Below are 24,596 nucleotides of genomic sequence, written 5' to 3'. Positions count from 1 at the left end.
CTGTATGGAGCAGACCCACAAACTATTTGGTCAGCTAAGCTGACAACATCAACAAGAGAATATCTCTATCCCTCCTCTACTATAAATAGAGGATTTCCTCTCTAAGAAAGTATATTACACACTTACAATAACTTACACACTCTCTCTTACTTACAATATACCTCTTAATATTATATTCTCATATTCTCTATCTCTCATATAGTGTCTTTATTGTCAGAAAATATTTTGAGCTACCTTCCCCGACGTACTCAAATATCTGTAAGGCAATATTAAAAGATTGTATATCAGTTTCCACATATTCAGATTCTATCATCTAAAGACTAAAGAACAAACACATTTCACATTTTGTAATCAAATTTCAAGAAAATATTAATTATTCATTTACCAATCATACACTTATACTCATTATTGCATATACATAAAAATAATGGTGTACAAAGTATAGCATAAAATTGAGATGAATATAATAGGAAAATGAATACCCAATTTGTTTAAAACAAAAAATCAATGATTTTATTGGTTTGTGTAAAAATCATAGGATGACATTTATAAAAGAACATGTAGAGTATAATATCAAGATTTTCTATATGAGAACCATGGTGATATATAATTTGTAGGCACTTTGAATATTTATAAAGCGGTAAATCCTACTTATATCCTCGAAGGAAAAAGATTCATTTACTCAAAAAGTAATTAGGACGGAGAATAAGTGAATCCCGAAACTCAAAAAGATGAATGGCATTTTTGAGGTTTCATTAAAAATGAGGCCCATTACCAAACCACACAGTGGAAGTTAATTTCACTTTCTATCAGAGCGTAATAATAATCTTATCGCATATATTTCATGCAACCGCTCCAACATTAAAGAACCTTTCAATCTCAACCGTTCATGTTATCATCAATCCTTCCAAATTTTGGTATTGGCTCACTTACCATAGATCTTGACGTACCTGATCATAAACTGCACTGAAAACTTTCGATCTAGCGGATCATAATGCGCCACGTGTCGATCCGAAACAATTTTGGTGTTTTCGGGTTATTTTCCATTTCTATTACCTTAGTTTTGTTTTTGTATTTTCGATCTAAAAAGTAAAAACCCTAACTCGTCAAAACAAAAGAAACCCTAGTTCTCTGTCACAACACAAGTCGAAATTGTCCACGAATTTTAGTTCGGAATCGACGATTCAATTAGGGCTTAAAATCGCAGAGATGAGATTTATCCGCTAAATCATGATTTATGCTCGTGGTCTTCGTAATTTGGGGGTGGATTTGACTGCTTCGTGGTTTGTCGGTTCAGGTATGTTTGTGAAATTTTTGTGACTTTGTGTTGATAAATTATGGATTGTTTATGCGATTTTCCCAATGCATGTGAGATTTGGTTTGATCTTATTTTTTTGGCGTGGTTTAGGGATAATTTTTAATTTGCTTGGTGTTACAGATCTGAAAAAAGCGTCCAGGTATGTATGATGGAATGTGGAAAATTTAGAACTTCGGTTTATGCTTTGGATTGTTCATGGAAGATAGAAAAGGGAAGTCTCAGGGTGCTGCAATTCCCAAAAAATCAAAATCATCTGATTTGAAGAGCTTATATGAATCAAAAGTGTCAAAAGAAACTTCACAGAAGAATTTGAAGAGGAAAAGTATCAGTCCTTCTGGTGTTGATGAGAAGGGCCATCAGAGAAAAAAGGTCAAAAAGGAGTTGTCCCTCAGTAGCTTTGAAAATGCGGATAGTAGCACTAAGAAGATTGATGATGAAGAATGCCACAAAGAGTCTGGCTCAAAATCGGAGGCCAGACAGAGGTCGAGCAGCTGTACTGAGATTAATCGAACTTCACTAATTCCCGACGAGAATGTTTTTCGTATTCCAAAGCGAAAGAGGGATTTTGTGAGGCGGAAGAAATGTGAAGTTGTTCAAGCCCTAACTCTGGCAGGACATCCTAGTCTTAAAAATGTCAATGGCCATGGTGATCACAGACTTAAGTTAAGTAGTGATCATTTGGAGAAGGGGATTGAGTCTTCAAAGAGTAAAAAGAAGAAAGATTTTGCTAAATTTAAGGAAAGTAGAAGTAGTAAATCCAATTCAGTTCAGCATTTCAGGGGTAATGTGGATCGTGCCTCTCATTCTCTTGTAAATAGTGGTGATGCCTCTTTAAAGAGGTCACAGAAGAAAGATAAGAAGGGAAAAGCTTCTATTCCCGATAGAGTTAGGGTTGCAAATGAAGCCGAGCCTCTGGTTAATGGTGGAAAAACTAATCATCTGCGTGAAGATGATGATGTTAATCTTGAGGAAAATGCAGCAATGATGCTATCCTCACGGTTTGATCCAAACTGTACTGGCTTTTCTTCCAGTAGCAAGGCTTCCACATTGCCATCAGCAAGTGGTTTGCATCTACCAATCTCTTCTAATAGAAATATTATTAGTCGTGGATCGAAGTCTCTGTTGGATTCAGAATCAGCATCAGTTGACGCTGCTAATAGAGCCCTGAGGCCACGGAATCAGCTCAAAGAGAAGGGTAGTTCCAGGAAGAGGCGCCATTTTTATGAAATCTTGTTAAGTGATTTGGACCCATATTGGATACTGGATCGGAGAATAAAGATTTATTGGCCATTGGACCAGAGTTGGTATCTTGGCCTTGTCAATGACTATGATGAAGAAAAAAAGGCTCACCATATCAAATATGATGATCGGGAAGAAGAATGGATTAGTCTCCATACAGAGAAGTTCAAACTCCTGTTACTTCCTAGTGAAGTTCCTGGGAAGTCAGGTAGGAAAAGAGCAGTAATGAAAAGTAGAAGTTCTGATCAACTAAAAGGGAACAAGGCCAGAAAAGATAGGCAGGCAAGAGAAGTTCCTACAGAGAATGAAAGCTGTAGTGAAAGCTCTATGGACAGTGAGCCTATAATCTCTTGGTTGGCTCGATCTTCTCATCAGGTTAAATCTCCTCCTTTACATGACGCTAAGAAACGTAAAAGTACTGTTATTGTTCCAAATACTGCATCATCATTGTTATATGATGAACCTTCAAACGGACAGGGATGCTTAGCTAAGAGTTCCCCGGTAGAGGGTAAAAGTAATCTATCCAGTGGTTCTGCAACTGCAGATAAATTGGCTGATCATTTTGGAAAGAGAATCATGTCTAAACTTGATAAACCGCCTATTGTTTATTTTAGAAAGCGGTTTCGCAAGCCAACCCCAAGGTTCACTCATATCTCTGAAGAGAATCATGTTGATGTAGGTGTATCTTGTTCCATTTCCTTTAACCCTGTTGGTGGTGGTGATATGGATTTAAGAGAACCAGATGGTAGGAGGGATGAGATTGAGGGGCCATTGTGCTTCACATACAATGCAGGAGTTTCTAAAGTCTTTCTGGACTTGGGGTCATCAGTATTAAAATTTGACCTACTTTATCCGACATGTTTGGTGCTGAATGACTCATTTAGATCAGATGTTTTGTGGTTGCTCCGTGCTGTTCTGCTGCGTCAGTATGGTACTCTTAATATCATGTGGCCAAGAGTTCATTTAGAGATGCTTTTTGTCGATAATGAGGTTGGGCTGAGATTCCTGATATTTGAAGGCTGCTTGATGATGGCTACATCCTTGGTTTTTTGGGTCCTTGGTGTATTTCATCACCCTGCTGCCCAAGGGAAGTATATTGACTTGCAGTTGCCAGTTACATCTATGAGATTCACATTTTCAGGTGTTCATGTCGTAAAAAAGCCTATTGTGTTCGCACATTACAACTTCTCCAGAATGAATAGTTCGTTTTGGATATATTTAGATTCGAAGCTTAAGAGACATTGCCTACTTAGTAAGCAGCTCCATCTCTCTGAGTGCACCTATGATAACATCCGAGCACTTCAAAATGAGTCACATGAGTATCCTATTACTTCCATCAGGGGTGAGCCCTCTTTAGTGAAGGTACCTTTCTTATTTCCTGATCTCTAATTTTATATCCTTCAACTCATTCATGTTTCATGAATACGATTGCAATATGTAAATATTGTATCCTGTAAAATTTCCAAAAGGCACTGCAATTTGATTTATTTTGATTGTTCTGCTTGACAGGTTATGCAAAAGAGGACTAGGCCGGGTATTAAAATTATGGGAGTTTCCAAGGAACTCTGTCAGGTTGATACTACTCAGTCTGATGGTGGCAAGAGGAAGATTCCTCCATTTTCTCTTTCGTTTGCAGCTGCACCTACATTTTTTCTCAGTTTGCATCTTAAATTGCTGATGGAGCAAGCAGTAACTCATATAAGCTACTGTGACCGTGCATTAGCAGATGATCAGGAAGACTCCGATCTGATGATGGATGACTGCTATAGCACTGATGATTGCTCTAACAGGAATGTAGAATTTAATTCAAAGAAAGATATGGTGATTTTATCAAAGGATGCTATGTGTGGTGGATTACCTTGTGCTGGGTCTGATTTGTTAATTGGCCCTGCTAATTGTGGTGGTCAAATTCTCTCTCAAAATGCTGATGTGCATGATGCCCAACACTCTTCTGATTTTTCTTGTGATATAAGTGGAGGCGTTATTCCAAACCCCAATCCAACCGCACCTAAAAGTTCTTGGCATCATAACAAAAATAGTTCTTCACCATTGGGATTCCAGTCACATGGGTGGTCTGAGGGGAAGGCTGATCCTCTTCACAATGGTTTCAGAAACGGACCTAAGAAGCCACGTACACAAGTATCTTATTCGGTGCCTTTTGCCAAGTATGATTTTGGTTCAAGGCATGGAAGCCATCATCAGAAAGGATTACCTCTCAAGCGAATTAGAAAGGCTAATGATAAGAAGTCATTGGATGTTGTTGGGCGCCCTGAAAAGAATTTGGAGTTCTTATCTTGTGATGCAAATGTGTTGATTACTTTTAGTGATAAAGGGTGGAGAGAAACTGGTGCCCAAGTTGTATTGGAGTTATTTGACCATAATGAGTGGAAGCTTTCTGTAAAACTTGGAGGGATTACAAGATATTCGTACAAAGCACATCAGTTTCTGCAGACTGGGTCAACAAATCGTTACACACATGCTATGATGTGGAAAGGAGGGAAGGATTGGATCTTAGAATTTTCTGATAGGAGTCAATGGGCTCTTTTCAAGGAGATGCATGAGGAATGCTATAACCGGAACATCCGTGCTGCTTCAGTAAAAAATATACCTATTCCTGGTGTTCTCTTGATTGAAGAAAATGATGATAATGAACCTGAACTTACTTTCCTTCGGAGCTCTAAATATTTCAGACAAGTTGAAACAGATGTAGAAATGGCTCTGAATCCATTGCATGTCCTATATGACATGGATAGTGAGGATGAGCAGTGGATGCTGACTTTTCAAAATTCTGAAAATGACAACCGTGGCTTGGATGGGATCTCAGAGGAGATGCTTGAGAAGATGATGGACATGTTTGAGAAGGCTGCATATGCCCAGCAATGTGATCAGTTTACACATACTGAAATAGAGGAACTCATGGTTGATGTTGGGCCCTCCTGTGTAGCCAAAATCATTTATGAACATTGGCAGCAGAAAAGGCGGAAGAAGGGGATGGCTTTAGTTCGGCACTTTCAGGTAATCTACAAGTAACCATCTCAATTTATGATATTAATCATTTGAGTTTTAGGAATATCTCTCTGGTTCTGGTACTGTTTAATTGCTTTATGTAGAAGGATAGACTAGCTTTGCAGAGACAATTTGGAAGGGAGTAAAAGAAGGGAGAGGGAAGAGAGGTTAATACTGCGGCAGTGGATTGATATTACGTATTTAGGTTAATTACCACTAACAATAAAAAGTATTGGATGCGTTTCAAATATAATGCAAAGTGTTTTAGTAATGGAAAAGCTGTACACTGATTTTCATTCTGGCAAAGCATTTTCATATTTTGTAATATTACTAGATTATATGGTTCGAATATGTAATGTTGTTGATCTTCTGGTTTTCCTGTTTCTTATATAGAACAATTGTGGGTGCACTTTTGAAATTGATTTGCCTAAAAGTTGGTTGTGTGTTTTCCTTTTGACACTTGCACATGATATGTATGCTTGGCTATTATTTGTTAAAATTCTAACTCTAATTGTTTTATACTATGTTCAGCCACCTTTATGGCAAAGATATCAGCAACAACTGAAAGAGTGGGAAGTAGGCATGACCAAGAACAATGTCCCCATTTCTAATGGATGCCTGGATAAGGTTGAGCCTTTGGAGAAGCCACCCATGTTTGCTTTTTGTTTGAAACCAAGGGGTTTGGAAGTAGTGAACAAGGGATCGTCAAAACATCGATCACAAAGGAGAATTTCAGTCTCAGGGCATACAAACAATATTTTTTCTGAACAGGATGGTTTCAACACTTTTGGTGAGTATTTTTTTACTTGCAGATTAATTTATAATACATTTTGAACAAACTTTGAGTTTTTCCTTACATCTGGCTGTTGTAAACTCAGGAAGAAGATCAAATGGATTTGCGATTGGTGATGAAAGGTTTGCATTCTCAGGCCATAATTATGATTCCCTGGACGAGTCCCCATTGGCTCAAACTTCGCCAAGGGTGTTCTCACCACGTGATGCTGGTATCATGGGGTATTATTCTATGAGCAACAATGGGAAATATCACAGGAGCAAGTCGAGGAAATTTGGCTCGTATATGTATCATAATGATTCACATATGAATTCCTCTAGTCCTAATGGCCATCAGAGGCATGTGACTGAAAAATTGGATGGTCCCGATCTAGAAGAGTTTAAACTGCGTGACCCCTCTGGTGCTGCACGGCATGCACGCAACATGGCCAAATTTAAGAGAGAGAGGGCTCAGAAATTGCTTCATAGAGCAGATATAGCAGTTCATAAGGCTGTTGTTGCTCTTATGACTGCTGAAGCAATTAAAGCTTCTTCTGAGGACACAAATGGTGATGGGTAGATTAGAGATGATTATCTGGCCCTGTGATACAGATCCTTTCCATAGATTCCATTCTAAACTTGAATCATAAGAGCTAAAATCGACGAGGCAGAGATTTTGTTGCTTCAGAGTGAAAATCTACTGCAGTGTTCAACAGCTCCCTTTCCAGCATGTGATCTGCTTTGTGGAATTATGGGTCTACGGAATTTTGGCTACACCTATATTTGGACAGATTTTTCTCAACCTTTTTTGACCTTTCTGCTTTTCTCCCCTTGACCCCAGTTTCAACTGTTAGATATGAAAATGAAAATGAAAATAGAAATGGGTAGATTAATACAATATCACCTTGGATGGAACTACAGTTTATTCTCTTGTATATTTGCACATGATTCGCAAACTGTGTCTTCTGTGGTGTCTTTTATGTTCCGCTGAACCTGATTTCTCATTACAGAAAAATGAAAATCATGGGTGTACTAGCTTATATTCAATTAAAACCTTGTTAATCCTTTCCAAAATAATAATACTTAAAACCTGAGTTATTATTAGGGCTTGTTCATATAAGACTACAATTGATATAGTTGTAATTGTAGTTATGCTTCTTCATTTTTCTCCCTCGGTAACTAGCCCCAAATCACAAAATCACCTAATATCCACATGCATGAGTATAGGCAAGAGAAATGGCTTATACTATGATATACAAAATCTCCCTTTATGTATACCAAGTTCATCTATAGCAAGAATTTTCAAATCTTAAAATAGCATGCATCTTATTCTTACAATGACCAGGCCCAATCATAATAGTGACAAATAAACTAAATATAAATATAAATGAAATGGAAAATTGAGTTGGAAACCTGTGAACCGTTATTACCGGCAATTTTCCCTCCTTGGCTTTAACTAACTTTCTTCCTTCATTTCTCATTCCTCTTTCTCCATTTCCCACCAATTTACACATTCACCTTCACAATCATTATTCTTCTTCATCCATCAGGTTATTCTTCTTTCTCTCCAAAGCTTTATAATTTAATTATTATAATTAACAATGGATTATGCTCTTTAATATTCCATTCTGTTGATAATTAAGGTATTTTAGTTTTGAAGAGATGTTTACTTCGAAGAAAGAAGATGCCAAAATCGAAAAAGAAATTCGCGGTCTTCTCAAACTTCCTGCTAATCGAAGATGCATCAACTGCAATGTCTTGGTAACATTTTCTGTGTTGTTGAACCTGAACTTACCCTAGAATTTGTGAAACATATATAATTTTGTTTAAATTGAATCAGGGACCACAATATGTGTGTACAACTTTCAACACCTTTGTCTGCATAAATTGCAGTGGAATACAGTATGCATTACAAATCTCAACTTCTTCTATATATGTTTTTTACGCATTACAAAGTGACATTGTTTTACTACAGCTTTTTACCAATAGATTCATATCTTCTGTTTTTGTCAATTTGAACTATAGGTAATCATGATTTAATGTGTCACCAATGGTAATTCATGATAGCTGCATCATCATTGAATGATGATGATGATTCACAGATATCAGATCGAATTCACAAAAGTAAAAGATAAAAGTTAGATTAAAATTATGAGAAATTTTGATAATTTGTCTTTGCTCATGAATTATAGTCGAGAATTTACCCATAGAGTAAAATCAGTATCCATGGCTAAATTTACTCCGGAAGAAGTAGCTGCTCTTGAAGCAGGTGGCAATGAGGTGTGTGCATGATCATGTTATTTTTCTTCCTCCAATCCCTATATATTCATTGCTAATAAATTTGTAATCTAACATTAATCTATGTACAGAGAGCAAAGCAGATTTATTTTAAAGAATGGGATTCTCAGCGTCATTCTTACCCTGATTCCAAGTAACTTTTACGCATTACAAAGTGACATTGTTTTACTACAGCTTTTTACCAATAGATTCATATCTTCTGTTTTTGTCAATTTGAACTATAGGTAATCATGATTTAATGTGTCACCAATGGTAATTCATGATAGCTGCATCATCATTGAATGATGATGATGATTCACAGATATCAGATCGAATTCACAAAAGTAAAAGATAAAAGTTAGATTAAAATTATGAGAAATTTTGATAATTTGTCTTTGCTCATGAATTATAGTCGAGAATTTACCCATAGAGTAAAATCAGTATCCATGGCTAAATTTACTCCGGAAGAAGTAGCTGCTCTTGAAGCAGGTGGCAATGAGGTGTGTGCATGATCATGTTATTTTTCTTCCTCCAATCCCTATATATTCATTGCTAATAAATTTGTAATCTAACATTAATCTATGTACAGAGAGCAAAGCAGATTTATTTTAAAGAATGGGATTCTCAGCGTCATTCTTACCCTGATTCCAAGTAACTTAATATCTCATCTCATGTTTGTTTATTTAACAATGATATTCTTTCATATTTTTACTAATTGATCAAAATACTTTTGCTTTTGAAACAACAATGGATAGAATATATGATCACTGGTTATAGAATATAAAGTATATGTGAAAAAGGGTGTCAGACGATGATTTTCCATGTTTATTTTCAGTAGTAAATGTTAGAGGGTGAGTTTGGTGCAACAGTGAGGTTGTTGCTTAGTAACCATGAGGTTACGAGTTCAAATATTCGAAACAACCTCTCCGTTTATGGGGGTAAGACTGCTCATGTCTTACCCTCCTTAAACCTCACTAAGTGAGAGCCTCATGCACTCAGATGCCCTTCTATTTTCAGTAGTAATTGCTGCACCTATTCTAATTGTTGTATTTGCCTCCAGTAATATGCATAGACTTCGTGACTTTATCAAGCATGTGTACGTGGATCGAAAATTTACAGGTGAAAGGGGTGCTGTGGTTCTTCCCAGGCTTAAATTGGTAATCTTTTAAGAACATGAAATCAGTTTTTTGTTTTGTTTTGTCAATTCTGCTTCTATAGTAAAAGATATTATCTTATTTGTACAGAAAGACAAGGAGGACCCCTATGAAAATAAGAAGATTAGTTCATTTCGCATGGAGTCCAAAAGTAGTCCACATTATGAAGACAGAATTGAAAGATATAACAGCGATAGATCAAGTCCTGGTATAAGAAGTGATGACAAGAATCTTAGATTTTACTATGATGAAACTAGAAGCCCTAAATATGCCCAAAGATGTGCAAAGCCTGGCACCTTTGGCAGAAGTCCTATAAAATTTGAGGTTGTTGATGACAGGTTCCGAGATGATGAATCTAGAAATCGCAGGCTTTCAAATCTGGAATCGAAGTTTAAACAGCTTCAACCTGACCTTCAGCAGAAGAATGTAGAAGGATCCCAAGCCTATGTTGCACGCCCTGTGAGGGAAGTATCAAATGAGAATGGTTCATCTCCAAAAGTAGGTGAACCTTTTCAACCACAAAATAAGGCAGCTGCACAAAGTCAGGTACCATTTCTTGCTCCTATGGGATTTGTTTTCTCATCAACTTGTGACCTTCCCACATTCCACCCCTTATTATTCGCTTCTCATGCTTGGAAGTAGTAATGTGTTGCATTCTTTACCAGATAAAATTTCTCTAAAATGAGTTTGTCGTTAAAGCGAACAATGATGTATATGCTCTTGATTTTCTGAAGTACAGAAAGGTCTCAACCCATCTAAGGGTATATACTCTCATACTTGCTCAATTTAGAGAAAAACTCACTTTAAAGGAGTCAAATCTTTCTTTATCAATGTGAATATGTGATTATGATCACACATTTAGGTGCCTACTCTTTTAAGAAATATAGAGGGTTGGTGCAACTAAGTCTCAGTGTGTAGCCTTTTGCACTTCCACCAGTGAACTTATATTATAAATGTACATGTTTTACATCAAAGGTAAGAAGAAATTAAACACTGAGTTAGTCATTCTACTATTATGTGGTATCATACTTAACTTTGTGCTGTGCATGTATACCTTTTGTGGTAGTAGAAATAAGCAATTTTATGGAAAGAACTACGGAGATTCTCCTCAGCTTAATGTTTTCTTATCACTTGCTGTTTTGGTATGATTGCCTTTACTCGGAGTAGAACTAAGCAATATTTTTCTGAAGTAGTATGGAGATTTTCTGTGGCATAATGTTTTCTCATCACTTGCTGTTTTGGTATGGTTGCCTTTTATGGATTCACAAATTCTCACTTGAACTAAATCTTTGATGAAATTTAATTGCTAAAGGTCATTGGTGATAGTTCTGCTGTCAAAAAGCCATCTGAACAAAAAAATAATCCCCCAGAAAAATCTGCGGCCTCTTATGCTGCTGCTGGACCAGAAACACAGTCTATACCACAATCAAGTGAAAACAATTGGGCCTCATTTGATGCTTTTACGGATGACAATGCTCCTGAAACTTCAATCTCAACTGCCATGACATCTTCTATAATAGAGACAACACCTAAGGCGACATATGCAAATTCTTTAGATCTTTTACTTTCTGAATTATCAGGCCCAGTGACTGCAGCAACAGGTGCCATGTTTGAGGACTCACATAGTGGCAATAATCCACCAACTGCAACAGCAAGAAAAGAGAATGCTTGTGGGGATTTGAAGCACTTGCCGCCTACTTCAATGTGGCAGACAACTGCAACACCCACCATTAGTGATGCTTTGTCAGTTACATCAACCACTGTCAATGATATGAAACAATCTTCTACTGCAGCACCTCCACAAGTTGATCTATATAACATAGACAAATGCGTTAAGGTTTCACAAGAGCAGACATTGCCAAGCATCCAATTTCCTCCTTCTACATTGGTTAGTAGCTCTATGACACAACCAAGTACACCAGTCAGTTGTGTAGCTTCAAATGATCTGGTGAGAGCCTTAATTTTATATATTGAAGCAAATAATGTCTATGATCTGTAGTTATTTAAGAGGGTTAATCTTATAAATTCCTTCTTATCTACTTGCAAAGTTACTCTTTTTTTAATTTTGACTATACACAGCTATCAGATGTTCCAAATTCATGTGATTCCTTTGGTGCTATTACTGAAATGTCTTCTCAAACAACCTCAAAGCCTGCTCAGAACACCAAACCTGATGTTGGATCCCAAATTTCTTCCGTGGAAACCAAGCCTAGTGGAAGAATGGAACTTCCGGCGGTAATAGTTGCTTTATGTTAGTTCATTATTTCCTCTCTCAAAACCTCTGAACCCGAAGACATGAATGAATCATTTGCAGGACCTTTTCACTACAAGCTACTCATCTGGCCCCGCACCAGTTACAGGTTGGCAGAATGTTCAACACTGTGGGAAGGGATATGGCTTGCAGTATTATCCTAATGCAATGGTATACTCTATGAACATCATTGTTGAGTTTATCTGTCTTTTCTCTTGGTTTTGAACTTGTTGTATGTATATACTAATTTATTGATATGGTGTTTCATTGACAGCCTCCCTCAGCATTTCCCTTTGCAGCAAAGTCCTTAAACCCATTTGATCAAACTGAGGGCAAACCTTTAGCCCATGCCTCATCAGTATGTACAACATTTAAAACTGATTTTATGTAGTAAAATGACCTTACAATCCCACCTTAAAACTTTGACTCGTTTTTTATTGATTTTGCATCTTTAAAATAAGTTAATAAATAATCAATGTTGTATTAACCTTCAAGGCTTGGTGGTATTTGTCTACAGTTTCCTACTCTGGCATCCATGAATGGTGTACTACCTGATGCCTCACCCCTAATGCATTCTTCAAGCTTCAGTTCTTTGGGATCAATGTTGCCTCAGACCCCAAGTTATGCATCTCCAATTGCTCCACAATCCACCTTACCATCTGAATTTCCTTCTGGTATTTCCCTTGTTATCTGAATAGTTTTTCTTCATTAGTTTTAGTCATAGTTATTTCTAACATTGCCCTTTCAGGTTTGTACTTTGGGCAAGTTAACAATAACATGCAACCTCCCAGGTAGATCCTACTTTTGATCTTATTTTGGATTCTTCCTACTTTCTAGTATAACCCTTGCCTTATAAGCTGCAATGTATGTCACCAACCTAGTTTCTTTTTATTCACACAATAATGGACCTGTTTTTTATTATTTGCTAGAAGAGGTACCCATGCCATGCAAATATGGATAATGTGATATATCAGTTACTAAGAAGGTGGAATAATTACATTGACTTTCCTTGAGATTTAACTTAAATTACACTCAACACTTCTTTTGTTTCAAAAGTTATGGTCAGATAACTGAATCTCAAGGGAGGTGAGTCTAATTTTTGAAACAAAAAGGATGGCAACATAATTTCCCTTGAAGACAAAAGAAGCTTATTATAATTGACATGCCATTTCTTATATAATGCAAGTATCATATATAAGCACAGCTTCTTATAAGTTAGATTCATAACTCGAAGTGATTAATGAAATGGTGAATTGTTTTCAGAAAACTTCCTACAAATTTGTCATGAATGCTTATGCTTAGGCTATTCTCTTATATGTTATGTTTATTTTGTAATAATGTGTAGATCTGCAAGTGTTGGCAGCTTCAATGGATCTCCAAATTCATCATATTCTAAGATGGGAGTGGGAGGAGGAAACCCATTCGAAAGTGTTTGAATAATCCCACATAAGTTAACTCAATTTATTGGAACTTTGTAAATTGGTACTCTTCTTTTCATTTCTATATAAGAAAATAAAAAAGCCAAAATATCAATCACTAATGTATTATCATAGAACACTAATTAAAGATTCAAATGTGAAAATTATGACTTGGAAAGTGGTGTATTTAATATATCCAAAATCTTAAATTACAATTTGTACTGTAAGCTTTCTAATGCATAATGTTTTGATCGAGATTATAGTTTTGATCACTTTTATAGTGTTATTTTTTAAGATCTATGCTCCACTTAATTCTAAGGAAATTTAATAGTTTAAATTAGTGAGTATATATAAATTATTAGATGTCCATAAAATTGATGGTTAAGATGTGAAGTAAGTTTAAAAAACTTACTTTTGGATTAAGTGGATTTTCACTCTAATGTTATTGTTACCAAAATATCCTTACATATAAGAATCATTAATCGATTGAGTGAAAATATATAACGAATAAACTTCATTAATAAAAGACAATTTTAAAAATATATAATTATTGAAGGTATTTCAAGTTTAATAATATTAATGATATTTTTGAATTTGCGTGAAACTAACATCATAAACCAGAGAAGTTACCGTATGCTTAAATACACAACAGGTTCTTTGACCAAAAATTAAGCATCCAGTTAAGAATTCATTGTGCTCTGTCACACTAGAGGCTTTTTTAACTGTTGCGTGTATTCCTACTTTCTTGTGAAATTATTAAGAGCTATTAAAGTGTCATTAATGCAACCATGCTATCTAGTTATATTACATTAAAATAATAAATTGATATTTCACTCAAAATACATTATTGGATTTAGAAAAAATAGCAAATACCGGGAATCATATCTAAGCTGTGAACAAGCCAATCTTGGTTTTAGGACAAAATTCTGAATAAGCCACTTTGGGTTCTAGGACAGAAAAGTTGCAGTTGAGGAAAATGAGAAGTTTGAAATAAAATACACACTATTTTTCTGACATGTATGTGTAAAATGTATTTCTTTGGAATAGAAGATTTATTTAACCAAAATAGGAATCACAAGATCCATCTATATGAAGCATATTTTCCCATCAAGTTTAAACTTCTAATCAAAATGGTTAAGGCTTCATGTAAGAGAACATAATTCATGGCAAAAAATGAACCAAAAAAGGTCAAGTTTTCCTATAAAAAACCACGATTACAATAAGCTATGTATCATTAAGGTCAAAAACTTCAAGTTTTATGGACTGTGTCTTGACATAGCAATGTAATATATAGAGATTATGCAAGTAAAAACCAACAGGAGAAGCCAGAAAAATAGGCTTCAACCCTTTATCATTTTCAATAGTTTGGATAACATATATTCTCTGTTCATATATAAATATATATAGAGATAATAACAAAACTAGCTTAAAATGAGAGCCACAATCCACCAAAGACCATGAAATCTGAAACACAAATGGCAAACAAAACACAATGATGTACAAAATGATCATCCTCAATGGCTGCAAACAGATGCATATAACAAACAGCTCATTATGAAATAGATGATCAGGTTCATCTACCCTTCTCAATGGACCATGTAGTTATGGCAGATAAGCCTCTTCTTATGTTGCTGTCAGGATGCTTATTTCAAAAATTTGCTCACCAAGTTCTGGCTCTGGAGATTTCTCAGAGAGAGTGCTTGATTTCTCAAGTTCCTCATCACTCATTATCTCCATGGCGCGGCAAGTTAAGCTGCAAAATGATTTTTCACCTCTGAAAGACACCAAAGGAAGCCAAATACAATCTCAGAATCAAATAGAATCTATAAAACTAGAAAAATTGATACAAATGTAGGATACATTGATAACTATTCGATGCGATACAGCAAAAATTTATGAACAAAAAGTATAAGACATGCATTTTGAAGCATCAATACATAGATAGAAAGATATGCAATAGTTCTAAATGGTTACCTACCTATAAATATAAATATCTTTCCCCTCTAGCAGCTTCTTGTTGCAATGGTAGCATAAACTTAAGAAATCACTAGAAGGGTATTGGATAGGAGTCTGAGGAGTATGCAGTGTGTGATCCACCGGGGTCACTCCTCCATTCTCTTTCTCCTCCTCCTTCTTTTCATTCTTGAAATGGTTTTTGAATTCATTAGAGTGAGTCTCCAAAATGCAATCACCAAAAATATGAGTTGTTTTGGGATTAGGGCCATGACAAATAACACATGTGTAGTCCTCAGAGAGTTCAATCTCACTAGCTGATAGAGACTTGATAAAATCATTGGAAGAGCTTAGGGAAAGGGTGTTTGAATTTGAGTTTTGGGTTCCTCCAAAAAATTGAGGAGAGTTCATATGGATGGTGCTATCTTTATCTTTCAAAGCAAAATTGTTATCAGTGTCTGAATCAGTTAATCCAGAAAGTGTTTTCAATGGACTAAGAGACTCCAATGAACAAGACTTGATTTTTCCAAATAGCTCATGATCTAGGCTGCTTTCTCCAATCTCAAACAGAACACTGGATTCACCCTTATGGAAAGTAGATCCATTTTTTGTATAAGGAGCCTTACAAAAATCCTTAGGCAAAGACTTAGATGACTCAAAAGAATACATATAGGCCTTACAATTTGGGGTTTTGATCATCATTTCAGGACTTACACCAATGTTCTTAGTCTCTGATGACCTTAGAATTTTCCCACAAAACTTAGGACAATCCTCCAATGAATCTATAATGCTTAGACCTACTTTGCAGCAATCCCAGCTCCTATGGTTCCCACCACCCTCAGAGGTTGGTATTGATCTTGGGGTTCTAACTGAATTGCTAAGATTTGAAAGAACTCTAGCGTCAAGTGGAGAAGTGGGGCTCCTAACTGAATCAGAATCCAACAAGCTTTTAGGACCTAGACCCACAAAGAGACAAGGGACATTGAAAATTGAGTGGCCTTTCATGTTGTGTCCCAAAACATGAGACTGAGAAGAATGGTTATCCAAACTAACATCAGTGTTTGTCATGTGACCCATGTTCTGTTGTTCCTTCTGGAATGATCCACTCCTCTTCCTCAACATTTTCTCAAAACACCTGGTCAAAAAAACCAAACCCTTGTTAAGTCACACATAAATCAAATAACAAAAACAAATGTTGAATGAATAATAATCAATCAATCTGAATGAATGAATGGTTAAATAATATTACACAACTAGATAAACATGAGGAAAAGATTGAAACTTTGAGAGCATATACCAATGTAATTGGAAGATTCTCTAGATACCCAGAAAAATAATGTATGGATGAAAAAGCCAAAAATGGAAGAACCCATTTCACTAAATAAACCCAAAAATGTACAAAATGCAGAAAAATATAAACTTTTTGATGGCAATAGTTCAATGAAAGGTGATTGATTAATGGGTTACCAACCAAAGATGACAAGTGCGAAAGACCTCAGCGAATCCCAAAACTTGAAAAACACTCAAATGAAAAGAGAGAGAGAAAAAAACTAGAAGGAATATAATGAGTTCAGTGATGAAGCATGAGAAAAAGAGAGTGAAAGCATAAAAAGAAGGGAAATGGAACAATCAGAAGTTAAAAAAACTCACATGGGTTTTCTTTTCTTGTTTCTCTTGTTCTCTCTTTGCTATAGAAACTTGAGAATCAGAGATATGGAGTTTGTAGAGAAGACCCAAATGGAGTAAAAAAAAGAGAAGATGTATGAAACTTGTGTACTACTCTTCACTTCATTTTCTCTCTCTCTTGCATGCCTCAAAATCAGCGAAGAAGTGAGCTTCTTCTGAAATATTACTACTATTTCTCTCTCTCTCTCTCTAAAATAAATGTACTACACTACTACTATACCACACTGTATCTACCCACAGAATTGCTTTGCTTTTGTACTTTTCCCATTTTTCATCAATGGTTCATTGCAAATCGGTGCTCAATTGTTTTCTAACTTTCTTCTAATAGTTTTTTTTCTGTCCAACATGTATCATTGCGTTAGAAGTAATCTTGTCCGAGCTGTCACAGATATGTGGGGTTAACTTTTCGATGGGTATTTTTTCATCCACAAAACTTGAATTCAATATCTTACTTAAGGAAATCAGATATGTACCATTTGAATCAATATTCGTTGATTTTCTTATAATAGTTTATTTATTCAAAAAATAATATATATAAAAATTGTATGAGTTTTATACGAAGTCATTATATTATTTCATTGATTTATCATTAATATTTAATAAGTGAAGTATATATTTCACACTAACTTATATAAGTTTTTTAATATCTGTCTGATGTCATGCATTAAAAAAATGTCATAAATGGTAGTAGGACTGAATTAATAATACTAATTAATTCATGGATAAGGTGAAGAGTTATTATCATAGTTAAGCACTTAATGACTGAGTTAACTGATTGTTAGGACAATTATTTCTATATTTTGTGAACAACAAAAGATTATTTAGTTACGGTGTCTGGATCATCCTTATGCATATAATATTTCTGAAATTACTAGTATTGGTGATTTAGTGTGTGTTTTTACAAATTGTTTTATATTTTTTGAAAAGCAGAATCTTTTTTAGTTTAAATTTTCAATTAACTAAAGTAATCATTTCTATATATAATGGAAAAAAGAATGTGAAATAATTTGTTTAAATACAAATATTAGGGGGAATTGAAAACCAGGTGAGTAAATCGGAGACAAAATACGTATGTATTTATAGTCAAAGATTGAGTAAAGATCAAATGTTTGATGAAATCATATTTTCATATCTTAAGTCAATCAAATTCTAATAAATAATATAAAAAATTCAGTTTATATTTTAATAAAAAATTAAATAAAGTAGTATATTTCATCAATGATGTAAAGATTGTATTGTACCGGTTGGTTCGACCGGGAAACTGGTGAACTAGATCCTTAACCGATACAATACAGATATTGAACCGACCAAGTATCAAAATCCGTCAGAACCGGTCAAAACAGGTGAACCGACCGATATTTCACTAAACCGGCCAGTTTATACACAAATTGTTTTTTTTTTTAAAACTTAAAAATTCATTACAATGTGATTTATCTTTCCAACACTTCAAGGCTCATGTTTTCAAGACATACTTACATGACACATTTTGGTTCTTAACATTCGTGTGTAATCTTAGTGACATTTTGTGTAATCTTGAAGTGTCTGAATATAGGATTTGGTGCAAAAATATAATATCAATATGAGACACTTTTGACACTTCAGTGTTAAATGTTAAAACTCCAAATTTATTTGTTGTGTAGAGTGTGTTGTGAACTTGTGTCATTTATTTATATTTTGCGGTTGTTAGATGATACTTTTAGATTGATATATGTTTTGTAATTTAGACTTTGAATTTGTTAAAGACTTAAAGTTGTTTGTTTATGTGAATTTTGAGTAGATTATGAATATGAATTATAAATTTTATTATAGGTTTTTATATATATAAGTATGTATGTCCGATTTAACTGGCATACGGTTTAGTTACTGAACCACCGGCTGAATCACTGTGTCATTATACCATTATTTTAACAACACTATTTTTTATTGAATTAGGACAAGAAATGAGACCGATCATCCACCTTATAAATGAAGTAGATTCAATCTAATCCAACATGGTTTTTAAGGAAAAATGCATTAATAACTCACCCTCCGATCTAAACCAAACTCCCCTAACAGCTATTAAATGTCCTAATTACAAGATGTTACATAACAATATTTCATAATTAATGTTGTTTTTCAATAGTACTTTTTTAGAGTAATAATTAAGTGGCCCCTACTTTTTATACTTATAATTTGTGTGATATATGATTTAATTTATATCACACTCTTTATTTTTTAGTGTGAGATTAAGCATTGTTGTTTAGGTGAGAGAGTAATGAATGGTTAACCATTTGGTAACATCGAAGGGAAAGTAACGCAGAGAGAGATGAAGTGAATATTGAACAGTGTTGTGTGTAAGGCTTTTCAGAGTGATCACAAGACGACAAAATAGAGGTGTGTGATGATTGTCTTAAAACAGAGAATGGGTCATGGTCATGTTCAGTTGACTGAGTTAAGGACGCCCAGATATACTTTCGAGTATATCTTATGTTCTAAAAAATGTATCACTTCTTGTATTATTTTTTAATTAATTAAATAAGTATTTTTCATTAAAATTTAAATATATATTTTTCAACAAATCAAAATAAGTATTATATAGAGTGATACATTGTTTTAGTACGCAAAGGTTAAACCCTAATACATCCACGGAATGCTCCATGGGACCTCTAATGATGTAGACAAAAGTTTTTAAGGTCCTAGGATAATAAAGACTTAAACTATCACTAATAATATAAATATAAATCATATATGAATTTAAGTGGAATAAAATTAATTAAATTTTATATAAGATAAATGTTCTATCAATCAATCTGAATGTATCTAACAATTTCTAGTTAATTTAATAAAACTTGGTCAAAATTGTGAGTTGACTAGTTCAAACTCATGAGTTTGCCATCACTGCTTTAATATTACAACGATCCAAAAAATTGTGGAATTAAGTTGAGTTTTATTTTCTCTTATTTATATTGTCATAATTGTTTATTTTGTAATATTACCATGTACAATTTATGCATGCATACTTCAAATAGAAAAATACATTATAGATAGTAAATTAGACATCACAATTTATATGTGTATCTTTAATAATAGTTGGAGAAGAGGATCATGATTTCCAATTGCGGGTATCAAATATTTATACATTCATTTTTTGATATATAAATAATTAAACTTGAAAAATCATTAGGTATGTATGGATACTCACTCTCTATATAGGTATATGTGAATAAGTGTAAGTATAGAATAAATATTTTTATTATTACATATTAGTGTATTAATAAATGATAATATGATACTATATTTATAGCAAAATTCTTGAGACGTGATGATTTTTTTTTTTTTGCTAAACCATAAAAACCCCCATCCATCAGAATAAGAAAATAATTTTGAATTATATAAATAATGGGCTACTTAATGTATTTCAATTAGATGTTAAAAACGGCCAAAATATAGTAATGGGAAATTAGTAACAAAACTAATAGAGATATATTTGATTAACCCAAAAAAATATTCTTAAAAAGAGAGTGGAAGGTTATTATTACTCTTATATTTTTTTTATAGTTAATCAAAAAAGTATGTAGTTATTAAACTTTAAAGTTAAATTATTTTCTAAACTAATCCTGACAAATGACATATAAATGTTTTTCGGACATCTTATATTTTTTTTTTTGTAGAGTACATTGTAAACGTTAAGGTGCTTTGTGTCAATTATTGTTGTCGTTTTCTGTGACTCATCTTTTCATGATTTTAGTACCTAGAAAAAGCGAGTAAACAGAGATCTGGCACGTGTACCTTCATCGCGATCTCCATATCATCCAACGGTCCTCATTACAAGATTCTTTAACAATGATATATTTCCTTTTTCTCCATACTGTGTTTTTATTTTTTTGTGTTGCTTTTTATGGAGTTCCGGATCCAGTGCCCAATCCACGTGTTGCAATATGAGTGGCGTGTTGTTTGGACTTGTGAATTCTTTTCTCTACCCTTTTCCCTTTTCGGTTCTTTGTTAACCAGTACCTGTCAATTACTTCACCTTACTTCTCTTCGTAATCATATTTACTATTTTGCATATTGTGTTATTATATGTGTTATAAGTTGTGATTGATTAAAAAAATATTTAAATTAAAAGTTTAATTATTAACTATTTTATGATCAATTATAGTTCATAGTACATAGAGTGACACAATATTGATAAAAGAAGGTGTGATTCCCTTCTCTTTTCATACTTTTTAAATTCTACAAATTTACATATACGGTATACCACTTTACCCTTTCACATTTTCTTTTGTTTTTTTGCTAATATGTTATTATCACATTACCTAAGTCATAAGTTTCGAGTTCATAGTCAAATGTTGTTATTAGTTTTTTGCTTGAACAATTTTTTGGGGTAAAACAACAACATTGTACAATATAGTACTATTTAGACCGAGATTTAGAATAACATAGAGAATATAAATGGATTGGAAAGTTGACTATTTGCCTCCCAAAGAAATTGTCAAATTTTGTTGTAGGAAAATGATTAAACATATCTATTTCATATGCTAGTGAATCCGTTTCAATTTAAAAAATAAGATTGGCTGAATTAACCAAAGGAGCATCCATGTATGATGTATGTTGGTGTAAAATCGTTTAAATTTAGTTATTATGTTTATTAATGGTTATCTGCCTCATTACAAAAATGAGTTATTTAAGAAATATAAGGATTGTGCTTATTTACATTGTATTTTTTTGTATTTTTCCTTCCATATCATTTCTTTATGTGGGTTAATGGTTTTTTCAATTACCAACAAAACAATGGTCTAGTGGTATAAGACCTCATACTGGATCCCTAAGGTTGATGGTTCAATTCTTGAGAGCGATAATTGTTAAGAGACAGTCACGAACCACAAAAATATTAGTTTCTTACCGACAAATGTGAGATAGTATATTTGATAGTAAAAATAAATTGTTTTTTCAATTAGTTATGTGAATGAATAATGTTAAATAAAGATAAACATGACAAATAATATTTAATGTACTTATAAACAAACTACAAATTATTTACTTTATTTTATACGAGATAAATAAATAAGAATAAAAAATTCTTCAAAATTGAATTAAATAAAAACCAAAATAATATTAAACAAAAAAATAAATAATAATAACAATGATCCACTCTAATTACATTTTTGGATTCCTCTAACTAGGTGTGTAATATTTTCAAATCCATTCTCCATAATATTTATGTACTGCTGTCTAGAAATTGACAAGATATAATTTATTTTTTATTTGTATTCTTTTTTAAAAGATAATTATAATTAAATATTAATAATAAATGATGTTATAATAATATATAAAATTGACACACTTTCATATTAATAATATTACTTTTTTGTCATTGCCCTCTAATTCTATCCAAAGGCCTTTTTGGAATGTAGCTAGCGGGTTATGTGCGGAAAGTGTTGTTGATCCAAAGAAAAATGCAAACCCTGCACTGTTCAACATCCACGATTGTACCAAAGAGTGTAAAATGTATAGATTGATAGTATAAAGATTTATACGCATACATTTTATCATTCACTATTCATTTGAATTACCTTTTCTGAAAAGTCAACAATAATAAAAAATTAATAATAATAATACAATAATAATATATAAAATTCATACACTGTCAATGTATATATCTTTTCTGAATCCTGAAACGAACAGCTAGTTAAAAACCTAGCTACTTTACCCATTCAAAGGACCTATCACTGCGTCTTATCCTTCTCATCTTTCCAAAATTTCATCACAATGACAACATACTACTACTAATATTTAAAGCATAGTAAATATACCAAAGGGGAAAAAATATATGTATCAAACAATATATTTTTCATGAGAAAAAATGTATGATAGTGTAAGAGTTCTATACAATATCAATTTATTATTACCGTTTATTTTTTATTATCATCGACTTCTAAAAAATTATAAAATGAATGATAGATGATGTAATGACTATTTATTTTTAAATCTTTAAATTTACATTACATATATATTATATTCAATTTTTATATTAAAATATTAAATATGGATCATCTCCATTAATGGAGATATAAATACTTCAATTTACTTGTATTTTGAATGGCAAAAATATTATCGTATTATATTTAAAAGGATAAATATGTTATTACGTATTAGATTTTTTTAAATTTTTTATGGACTTATCTTTCCATTAATGGAGAGAATCATCTGTATGTTTTTTTTTACATAAATGACAAGCTTGTGGATTTGTTTCTTTTTTTGTTTAAAATTAAATCCTAATTAGTTGTCTAATTTCCTCTATCTTTATCTAGTTACATGCGAGTTTAATAAACTATTAATTTTTTAATGAACTATTTCCTTTTTTTATCAACACTCTATTACTTATCTTAGGCCACTAAGTGCAATAACATTATGAATGATATATACATATGTATTTATTTTGAAGGATAGATGCCTTTTTTAAAAAGAAAATAATTTTATAAAGTCGTTCAACTTAACTTTACATTACGCATCTTTAGAGAATGACCAATAATATAATTTAACACATAAGATTCGTCTAATCTTAATTTTGAATGCGTAGAACATTACTTGTAAAATAGTTTATTGTTATATGCACACATAAAAATGTAATCAAATAATAGCATGTTGTATTAATATACTATTATTCTTTTCAACTAAAGTATTTTTTCATTAACCAACATGAGTAGATTTAATTTGTCAACATCCTACTCATGATAATTGCAACATTTAAATTTGTTTTTAGGGATTCTTCATTGATAAACAGTCTATAATCTCATTCCCCCACTATATATAAAGTGTTGTTTATGTTGGTAGTTTAAAGTGACTTTAATTAAAGTATATAAAGAGATTCTTCTCTTCCTCCTTATCCGATAATTACGAAAGTTATTTTCGTTGGAGCAATATAATACAACATTATTAATGTAATTGAAGGAAATAATTAATGAAATATATTGTTGCTTGTTGCTGCAGTTTCTATACTGACCAAAATAATATTTATTCTACTAATCTCAATTAAATAAACATAAACTTGTTTGACATTAACTAGACACATGAAAAGGACAATATATAGATATATTCTATTAGCAACCACTTCATAATAAAATAAAGGGGAAATGATTTTTTGCCGTCATCATTTCTAATTTATATTATTATATTGGTGCTATCATTTTTTAATCTAAGGTTTCTATGTGATTCTTCCTATGTTCCCAAATACCAAAAAATTCTTGTTGAGGGATTACGAAAGGGGTATTATTTTAAACCCCTTTGTATGGTTTCGTGAACACTACCATCGGTTTAGTAAGAATACACGTGAATATGAAAGCATAAGACATAGTCTTGGCTTTTAACAATATTTTAATAGATTTTATTCTGAAATGATTAGATTTGTGTTACAGAAATGTAAATTTCTTTTTTCTTTTTATATATTCAAGTCTCGTATTAATCGAATATGAACCGAAAGTAGAAAACATAATTTCTAACATATACCATGTATATACGTGGTAGAAGCTACTAGAAGGTAGAAA

The 24,596-nt window shown here is 33.0% G+C and overlaps 3 protein-coding genes across 9 annotated transcripts; 2 read left to right on the top strand and 1 right to left on the bottom strand.

Moving 5' to 3' along the window:
• Positions 1,072-7,393, top strand: LOC109327797. 2 transcript variants are annotated; one of them, XM_019560953.1, is made up of 6 exons: positions 1,072-1,297; positions 1,439-3,919; positions 4,067-5,572; positions 6,095-6,353; positions 6,442-6,960; positions 7,023-7,393. In XM_019560953.1, exons 2-5 carry the CDS (start codon positions 1,514-1,516, stop codon positions 6,912-6,914), a joined length of 4,644 nt encoding a protein of 1,547 aa, XP_019416498.1. In that variant the 5' UTR covers positions 1,072-1,297; positions 1,439-1,513; the 3' UTR covers positions 6,915-6,960; positions 7,023-7,393. The 2 variants fall into 2 exon arrangements, with proteins under 2 accessions (XP_019416498.1, XP_019416497.1); XM_019560952.1 differs by having other exon boundaries at positions 6,442-7,393.
• LOC109327488 (probable ADP-ribosylation factor GTPase-activating protein AGD14) lies at positions 7,799-13,659 on the top strand. 4 transcript variants are annotated; one of them, XM_019560652.1, is made up of 14 exons: positions 7,799-7,884; positions 7,995-8,095; positions 8,175-8,236; positions 8,527-8,614; positions 8,704-8,765; positions 9,672-9,768; positions 9,856-10,311; positions 11,078-11,713; positions 11,845-12,000; positions 12,080-12,187; positions 12,291-12,374; positions 12,534-12,690; positions 12,765-12,807; positions 13,362-13,659. In XM_019560652.1, the coding sequence occupies exons 2-14, from the start codon at positions 7,997-7,999 to the stop codon at positions 13,450-13,452; spliced, it is 2,139 nt and encodes a 712-aa protein (XP_019416197.1). In that variant the 5' UTR covers positions 7,799-7,884; positions 7,995-7,996; the 3' UTR covers positions 13,453-13,659. The 4 variants fall into 4 exon arrangements, with proteins under 4 accessions (XP_019416197.1, XP_019416198.1, XP_019416199.1 ...); XM_019560653.1 differs by lacking the exons at positions 7,799-7,884; positions 8,704-8,765 and adding an exon at positions 9,201-9,262 and having other exon boundaries at positions 7,954-8,095; XM_019560654.1 differs by lacking the exon at positions 7,799-7,884 and having other exon boundaries at positions 7,954-8,095; positions 13,380-13,659.
• Positions 14,739-17,357, bottom strand: LOC109328586. Of its 3 annotated transcripts, none has more exons than XM_019562115.1 (3): positions 17,038-17,357; positions 15,413-16,522; positions 14,739-15,208 (listed from the first exon to the last, which is right to left on the bottom strand). In XM_019562115.1, coding segments are annotated over exons 1-3 (1,263 nt in total). In that variant the 5' UTR covers positions 17,040-17,357; the 3' UTR covers positions 14,739-15,057. The 3 variants fall into 3 exon arrangements, with proteins under 3 accessions (XP_019417660.1, XP_019417661.1, XP_019417659.1); XM_019562116.1 differs by lacking the exon at positions 17,038-17,357 and adding an exon at positions 16,855-17,017; XM_019562114.1 differs by lacking the exon at positions 17,038-17,357 and adding an exon at positions 16,651-16,793.

This window comes from Lupinus angustifolius, chromosome LG15, assembly GCF_001865875.1.
Source record: "Lupinus angustifolius cultivar Tanjil chromosome LG15, LupAngTanjil_v1.0, whole genome shotgun sequence".
NCBI lineage: Eukaryota > Viridiplantae > Streptophyta > Magnoliopsida > Fabales > Fabaceae > Lupinus > Lupinus angustifolius.
Note: the sequence above shows the minus strand (reverse complement) of the source record. Positions and strands in the feature narration are given on the sequence as shown.